This window comes from Hyalella azteca, unplaced genomic scaffold (genome assembly GCF_000764305.2).
Source record: "Hyalella azteca isolate HAZT.00-mixed unplaced genomic scaffold, Hazt_2.0.2 contig4149, whole genome shotgun sequence".
NCBI lineage: Eukaryota > Metazoa > Arthropoda > Malacostraca > Amphipoda > Hyalellidae > Hyalella > Hyalella azteca.
Genome location: NW_025934374.1, coordinates 60530 through 69506, shown reverse-complemented (window position 1 = coordinate 69506; position 8977 = coordinate 60530). Strand labels below are relative to the sequence as shown.

Sequence of the window (8977 nt, the reverse complement as noted above, 5' to 3'; positions counted from 1 at the left end):
TCGAGTGCAGTTCAGATGATCTGCGTTTAGCGGGGAATTACAACCACAGTGATTAATTGTAAGTTGTAGTATTTAAATTGCTAACGCGTATGTAGAATTCAAAGTCTAAATTCAATAATTGGTAACCCTTCAATTCGCCTAAAATCGAATTATTGATAATTTTTATAAACAATTAATGCACAAAATAAGTGTAATTAGTGCATCTGCATTTATAAAATTTTTATTAAATACCGCTGTTAATGTGTGAATTCTTACGCGTCGGTGCTAAGAATGTCGTCGTGATGGTCCATTGCATTAAAATAATCCCATTTCCATCGCATCAAAATCGATGTTGGAGCTTTACTCGCAAGACGCAAAAAATACCGAGTTCATATGCAGGGGCAAAAAATGGTCCTAAATTTCGAATAAAAAAATTTAAAATTAGTTGTAAAATTATATCTATTTAAAATCTCAAATAAATTTTTAGAATGATTCAACATCCCCATACAATGCGAAACATTGTTGAACATACCTGCAGACTTAAGTGCAGGTACCTACACAAAAATCTATCCACGACTAGAAAATACTTTCGTAAACAGAGCTTATCGCTACACCTACCCAATTTTCCCCTAAATTCTACATACTTATTACTTCTTGCGCAAATAAAAACATCCCTACAGTCTTCGTCACGATACGGATATGTTGAACATTTCGTCACGATATGTTGAAACAGATTCTGATTCCAAATAAAAGTATTTAACACCAAGAATAATATTCTTCCGATTCTACGCGAGTCCCTCATAAAATACTCGTGCGATTTTCTGTGCATTAGGCTGTGCCGCCCATGTGGTAGCTCCTCCCATCGACACAACCACGTCATCAGTGGCTCCTCCTTCGGTGCTCCTGCTACCCTTTCCATAAAATTGTTCAAGATATGATCGCGATAAATTACTAATTAACTCAACGAACATAACAATTTTTTACCTAAATTAGCAGGATGGACGATCACTTGGGATTATCGTCGTGCATTTCTAACAATAATTAGGGGCATTCTCAACTGGGAAACATATATAAAGCCTGCCCTGGGCTGATTATTAGAGGGGACATTTCAAACTGTCGTTACGAACACAGGGTTAGAGTAATTGCAGTTGCATACAGTGCAGCTAAAAATTGTGTTTTTCGTCTAATTTTCATAGCATAACTCAAAGTTATCGATCCCAACTGTAATAATCAAACATTTTCGTGAACAGGGAAATGGTTCCAAAAATTTCTACGTAAAGACCAGCAGTTGAGTTTCTATTCTATTTTCATTTCCATCATAAGTTGACTTGTGAATGAAATCATAATAAAAAAAATCGCTCTTCACAAACGCGAGTAGGAAGTTTTGTATTGGCTTACGGACGAAATTCCATTTGAAGGCATTATGTGGTTTGGTAGACATTGGTCTGTTGTAGAAGCTGCCGTAAACCGGCTGCGAAAATGCTGGTGGTTTTAATGTCACACGGATAGACCACATCATTGGCTATTTGGGTGCATAGAAATGATCAAATGGAAAATTATGAACCTTGTACGATATATACGAATATTACTTTGCAAAGTTTGCAAATAGAAAAAAAACTTTTATAAGATAAATTATATTTTGCCTTATTTGATTTAATTAACCTCAATTTAGGTCGAGTAGGGAAAAAGTACGTTCGTTCGTACATTTTCTTTGTTTGTCATTCTGCGTCAATACTCAGTACTATACTTTTCGTTAGTCACGTATGCTCCTGCTTGTGTAAGTGTGTGATCTGCACAAAGTTCTGAAAATTTCAATTGATCTTTGCACCATTACTCGTAAGAATTTAAATATACTGTAGTTGCCGCTGGGAAAATATGGATTTTAAATTTAGGGAATAAGAGCGTAGTTTGTCACTGTGAACTTAGGAAGGTTACGCCCAAATATGTGAGGATTCACGAGGTGTGGTCTAGACTGCCAAGTTGAGAGGAGAGTTGTATTGTGCATATACGGAGATGACATTTCAGGGCAGGAGTCTATATGAGAGAGATGTTCGAGTGAAAGTCTCGCGTCCAACGTTAATACGATTATTAGTAAGAACTAACCATAGTAATTGTTACTAACTTGCATAGCACACCATAGTAATTGTGTGTAACTAACTTGCACCTTAATAGTGTAAACAAAGCCCACTGTCCTAACTTGATAAATGACAGCGCTATAAAGATGCTTTTTGGCAATATTGATTCACAGTTTGTGAGCTTCAATTGCTGGCAAAAATTTTATCGGTAGTGTTCGATCAAATTAGTTAGGTAGTGTTCGATCGTAGTCTTCAATTTCGATCTGGGTGTCCATTCATGTTTTAGATCATTTTGCATGTGTGATGATTGGTATATGTTATGCTTACAGGTCGGAGGGACGAGTGTAAACTACTGATTTGCAAGTGGCAAATACTTCAGTCGTGCAGCGTTTCATGAATAATTTTTCATAGGTCTTCATTTGTAGACTATCAATTTACTCCATTTATAATGTTTGTACATGATTTCGGTTGAATGTTTCACTTGGTTAGGGGAAAAACTATGCCAACTTTTTCCTAGAAAAGAGAGTCAACCTTCCCGTTAGGCCGCTTCCATTCATTATTAATACCTGAATGATTCTACTCCAGGGCCGACAGCTGATTCGGTACCAGCTTCTAACGAAATCTGAATTGCGTCATTTTGTTTTGGAATGACCATCACACACGTGTTAAGTAAGGACCCAAACGAAGGTGAACTGGGGCTTTCCGATCATTCCAGTCATGATGACACAGTAACGCATTATCGAACCCAAATGTGCAATGGCGACCATAAATCCACAGCAGTCCAGGAAGCTGATCCCCCGTCCGGAGCCGCATGGCCGCCTCAAACTCTTCTTGAAGATGACCTCGTAGCGTCAGACGGGGTCTCTTCTAAAAAAGAGCCTAGGGAAACAACTGCCTTATTTTCGGGTGAAGCCAAAGCGAGACAAGACAAGGATTTTGTCGCTTCCGCTTCACCTCTGAAGTCGTGTGGAACATTAGAACCAGATGCAGCTGATGCCGGACCTTTGGAGTCCCTTACACAGGATATTCAAGATTATTTCCCAGTGTCATACTCGCCCAAAGGAAAATCGTCAAGCGAATCTGTCGAGCCTGTCTTAACGTCAGATATTTCATCTGAAACTTTGCCAATAGGTGAACTAGAGGAAGATGGAAAACGAGAATTGGCCAACGGTGACGTAACGTGCGAAGGAATTGACAGGTTATTCGTTCATGGGACGAATTACGATAACCATTCTAAAGACGTGAAACAATTCGACGAGTCTGACGTACGGAAGAGAAGTACTGCGTTCAATGGACGCCGTACTTCAATGGACGCCGTACTACCTAGAAGTGCGGCGTTCAATGGGCTCTGTAACCTTGGACAAACGTCCTCTACTGAGCAAGAGGTAATGCTTATTAGGGAGTTTGATAACGTAAAAAAAATTCCCACGGAGAAGCAGAACGGATTTATACCTAGTGGGCTGGACGCTGGGCTGGGCGGTGGGCTGAAGTCCGTGAAGTTGGACCTCAAATTAAATAAACCCACTCGAAGCAGCCCACTGCAACAACAGCGTAGAGCGGTTGCATTTGAAAATCAATACAAGGTAAATATTTATTCAGCCGAGATAAGGTAATATACTTTTCATTACATTCGCAGCACAACGAATAAAAACAAAAATTAATTATTTTTGCCCATGTTGCTTATTCGATATTTTCAAATTAATTATCTCGATTAATGTGCGTTCGCAATGAGCGATATTAACACAAAAAAAGTTATGAAGTCGCTTCTATGTTGTCAGTTACATGCTAAACGACTTGACTGATACCTGAAATTTGTTTAATTTTGTGCAGGCGTGGTCTTCTCATCACAGGCCTTACGTGAAGGAAGTTCTGCACGATGTAATATCACTGGAAATTACGGTCTTCATCCTCGGTTGGTCTTTGAATCTGATAACGTACTTCGTTCCAACCTTTATCTTCAGCCACATCTTGGTCTCGTTTTTGAGCAAGCTCCGTGTGCCGATGCTGCACGAGGAAGGATTCGTGTTGAGGAAACTGAACCTGATGACCCTCTTCACCTACATTACGTTGACCACCCTCGGCGGCACTCTGGCGGCCAACGCCTTGAACGACAGCGGCAATTTCTTCATAGCTGAGAATGTTACCATGATGCTGCCTGTCTATAATGAAATAGACCTCCCTCTAGGCAAGTGGAAAGTCAGCTCATATCTGGATGATAATGGTTATATTTAACTGTCTTGTACTATGAATTTGATATATTGTATGTAACCATTTTTGGGCGAATGCCTATGTGCTCAGATGCAGCCGAATGCCCAGGACCGTGATGAAGAACTGCAGATTACATACCCTTTCTTTGGTTTTTTCAGATGCATGTGAAGCAAGATGTGCTAGCCTAGACTCCTGCGTCATGTACGAGTATAAGCAGCGAGTATCCAATCCCTGTCGGCTCCACACGCACACCCACGAGCAATTGGACTTGTCTCTTCTGCATCGCATGGGCAGCATCTTGGGTGTCAAGAAAATAGGTGAAGTGTTGCCTATAGACGTCACAAATGCCTGCTGAAGTTTGGTTTGGTTGTCGTTAAATAGTTGGCCATGATTTATATCACTATTGCATTGCGAAAATTTACGTGACTGTTTTAAATGAAACTGTGTCTAGAATATTGTATTAGCAATTGCCAAAATCGCAAAGTGGAATAATTTGAATCCCAATTTTGTCATGTAGCTCGCATATTACCGACTGAACCTTCTTTTCAGTGCAAAATAGCAATTTTGAGTCTGACGGGAAGTTGTACTACCTGACGGAGTTGGTGGACATTGGTGCAGGATGCAAGTCTTGCCACAAGCACTGCACTGGATACTTCCACATCGCCAACCTCGACTCCCAGTCAGAAGTGCTCAGGGAGATAGCGAAGCGCGGAGGTCGGTGGCTATTCTTCTCATGTAGAAGCGAGACTAGTCATACTACATAGTAATTTTGAAATTTTATGATCGTACATAGTCTGCGTGCATCTGTTTCTATACAATATGACAAGGATTAAAACTAAACATTTCTGTTTTGAGCGTTATATTAGATTTGTTTTTTGTCATTAGCGATAATCATAACTTGAATCGCCGCATTTGTCTGCTGCCGGCTACTAGCTGCAGATGATAAGAATAGGTTCGCTTCGCCAAATCATTGAACTAAGAATTTAATGTTGTAAAAGCCTATTCAGAATCTAATTTTTTAAATTATAAATTCATATTCCATTTCTGTATGAAACGGTTCCTACTTGATTAGGTGTTAAGCTTTAGTAATAAAAACTACTTCTGTTAACCTTTCTGTAATTTAAATTGCTTACTAAATGATTGGGAAGTTGATGCCGAAAATGATTAACGTTACCTCGCCTAAATTGTCATTTTCATCGTTCAGACGCACTTTACCACCCGATACTTTACGAAAACGGCCGATCCGTCCCGTTTCGCTGGCGCCTACCTCAGTCTGACAGCTACTTTGAGAACCCCGTCGACTACGCACCGAATCCTTCACGCTACCAAACCTTCATTTATGAAGAATACGCGAACATGTCGTCGAAAAGCTACGCTAAAATTCTGTGCCAGGCCAGCCCGTTAACATCGACGCAAGTGACCACCGCGAAATTTTCTCAAAGCTACAGAGAAATGTTATGGGATTCTCTACAAACATTGGCATTCTACATGCCTCTGAGCTGGAGCATCGGGACAATCGTCAACGAACTCAAGCTTACGCTGACAATCGTGCTTAGAAGTCATGTCGGTATCTTCCGATCCCACGTTAACAATTTCACCGAAGATCTCTACCACGAATTTCCGTTCGGACTTTCACAGACTGGCGAATTTTTCGGATCTGAATCAGCCTAATGGGGATGTTGAGGAATTTTGCATGTTTTATATTGTTTCTCAGAATAAATTGTCCTTAATGAAAAGTGTTGTTAGTGTTCATAAGAGTGTGTAAATGCTCACACGTGCTTACACTTGTCATGCCACTTCTGCCAACAATATGCTGACTGGAGATAATGCGGAGAGTCTTTTACCTTGTGCAAGAGGTTTGCATCTCTTAATAACCTTTTCAGAGTGATCAATACAGATTAGCTTTATTATGTTTAATGTGGAGAGTCTTGCGAAGAAACGATGGTCAGTTTGGATGGCACCCTGTGGATTTCCCTAACTCATAGGCACAGAATGCTTCCAGGGAAGAGGACACCTTAAAAATGGCGCGCGAGAAAGGGCCTCGAATTCTCAAATGACTCTACTGGCGGCTGGAAGCATTGCACGAATGCACTGAATTTTCTTTTAAGCTTTGTGCGATTTGTGGCTAGGAAAAGCTCATGTCCGCGCAGCTCGGGGTGCACAAGTTGAGGAGGGCAGCAATACCGATTAACCGTCACTGGCGGAGAGATGAATGAGCAAGAATACGCAGTTTGTGATTTTCAGTTTGAAGTGAAAGCATACAAATATTTTGTACTAAAGCCGGTGGAAACTGGGAATAGTGGCCGTTATATTTAGAAATTTATTATTGTAAAGACTCGATGGCTCGATAAATAGAACACCGAGAGCTTTACGATATAGAAAATTATGTGTGTGAATTTCAATATAGGCGAGAGGAACATTGATGACTATTCCTATGCATCAGGCGGCATTAGTGATGCACAAAGTCGTGAATTGAATGTTCCAAATGAATTCAACAGACCATATTCATTCGGAAACAATTTAGGTCGCAATGAAGCCTCAATATTCGATAGCAAGACTGCAGTGGGCGAAGTTATGCCTTGATTTCGATTTCACGCTCGTGGCCGCGGCTTAACGCACGCGTTCACCAGGCGTACAGGTGCGCATCGTAAAGTTGTGCTGCCGACACCACGTACGCCCCACAATTTCATGCGCTTCAATGCCTAACTCGTTTCATGGGCGCACACACACAGCAGTGAGTTTTGATGGCTTGACTCGTGCTAGGCACTAATTGCGATGCCTTCGAATATCTCGCGCATTTTATGTAGCAGTATAAGTCGGCGGCTGAGGTATACTTTGATGAAATCCTCTGGCAGAGGCCGGTAGACAATTAACCTAGAAAGAAAATCCCTAATTTTTTCGGGGCTAAATACTCAATGGAATTTAAGAATTTCATTAGTGGTCTAATTTGTAAATAATGTATGAGCACCCGGGAGTTCACAAACGCTGTAATCAGATACATTTTAAACGGCTTAAGTTTGCAAAATGCATTTGATATTCCTGTGGTCTTTATGAACAATTGGATGAGTTTCGGTATCGAAACCGAAATCATATTTTTAATTAAAGCCGTAATTTTAAACCAAGTAAAACGTTGGCTGCTTTAGTGCATGGTGTTTTAAATTGTGTAGGTCGTCTTTTTGTGCCATTCATTTTGTCTGTCCCGTAGTTCAGATGGACCTTGAAGTTAATATATCGGTAGGAAGTCTCACGAAGCCTGACGTGAACACATACGCTTTATTGGAGTAGTTAACAGTAGCGAAATTCTTGAGAATTTCTACAGTTCATTGAAACATTATGGGAAATGCCATCAAGGCAAAGATTGTTGAAATTTGTCCGCTCTGGTCTCGCCGCGAGTTTGGCTGAAGATCCAACCATTGTGAATGGTGAAATATTCACTGTTGAAACGGTGAATATTTTAACGCCGAATTTCAATTGTGTCGTCAAAGAGCCAGTAAAACTACCTCTAGAGACTAGATTCTCAACCGATGGCAGCAGGTAACTGCAAAAAGAATATTTGTAGGATGTTTTCAAATTATAAAATGATCGATTTCGTTTCACACGGCAGCTCCAGTCAGAAACGAGCCTTTTATTAATGAATTTTTTTGAGCTGCGCATTTTATAAGGATCCTACTTGCATCTCTATGTTTTTTTTTAATATTCATTTCATTTTTTGGAATCATTTTTAATAAAATTAGAGTTCGCAGTAAACCGTATAGTGACAAATTCATTCAATGCGGCGCGTTTTAATTGAACATTCCTTATAGTATTGGTGACATTTAATAGACATAACAATAAAATATCGTACATTTGGGTCACTTCCTCACCCTACCTCAGATCTGCGTACAAAAAATCTCAGTCTTGTTTGCTCTTAACTGTCGTTACATTCTTGTCACAAGAAAGTCGTTGTTACTGATCTTTACTCTCGGCATGTCAGATCAAACTCTTCGGAGAAAGATCTCGCATACCACGCTTAGTTTCACGGTATCTGCGATCTGACTAGCAAGGAAAAGATTTTATTTATTTGCATCGCGGTGCAGCGTTCATGACAGCGCGTTTTTAGGTGACGTTAATTGACAGTTGAAAATCTATCAAGGGCATCGTCTATTCTCAGTGAGCTCGGTCCGCCCAAGTCTAACTCTAGGCCAAGAACTCAGCTCCGTACGCGACCAGATGTACACTTAGAAGAAAATCAATTTGCATTTTACTAACGAAAAAGTAATTTGAACGTTTGTAGTTTTTCCCGGAGACTACTTGAAGCACATTTGGGAGTTGTTCAAGACACAATAGTGTTCGCGCAACAGGAACAATTCCTATCAAAAAGTCTATAAAATATGTTTTAACAAATTTGTGGTCCTGCGTAATTTTTCGATCTCCATACAGTTTTACACCAAGAGAACAGTGGGGAAAGGCCTTCTATCATTTTCTTTCAAGTCAGACAATTGTGGTTATGAACATATATAATTTAGTCATATAACTAGTTCAAATGAATCTACCATTATTTTCAATACTTCATAAGATACATAAAGGAAATAGTTCAGTTGGACGCTTAACATTTTTTTCAGGGGAGGGAAGGAGACCGAATATGTTACAAGGAAACGAATAAGATTTTCAGGCATGAAAATGTCTTCCGTTGCGCCCGGGCGGCTCCAGAGTTGTAGCCATATCGGCCGGTTATC

The 8977-nt window shown here is 40.1% G+C and overlaps 1 protein-coding gene across 3 annotated transcripts; it reads left to right on the top strand.

Annotated features, from left to right (window-relative positions):
- The first annotated feature begins 1702 nt into the window (after window positions 1–1702).
- LOC108666970 lies at window positions 1703–5998 on the top strand. 3 transcript variants are annotated; one of them, XM_018153946.2, is made up of 6 exons: window positions 1703–1756; window positions 2640–3637; window positions 3885–4239; window positions 4421–4579; window positions 4812–4976; window positions 5467–5998. In XM_018153946.2, the coding sequence occupies exons 2-6, from the start codon at window positions 2702–2704 to the stop codon at window positions 5931–5933; spliced, it is 2082 nt and encodes a 693-aa protein (XP_018009435.1). In that variant the 5' UTR covers window positions 1703–1756; window positions 2640–2701; the 3' UTR covers window positions 5934–5998. The 3 variants fall into 3 exon arrangements, with proteins under 3 accessions (XP_018009435.1, XP_047735845.1, XP_047735844.1); XM_047879889.1 differs by lacking the exon at window positions 1703–1756 and adding an exon at window positions 2007–2070; XM_047879888.1 differs by lacking the exon at window positions 1703–1756 and having other exon boundaries at window positions 2385–3637.
- Window positions 5999–8977: the final 2979 nt, after the last annotated feature.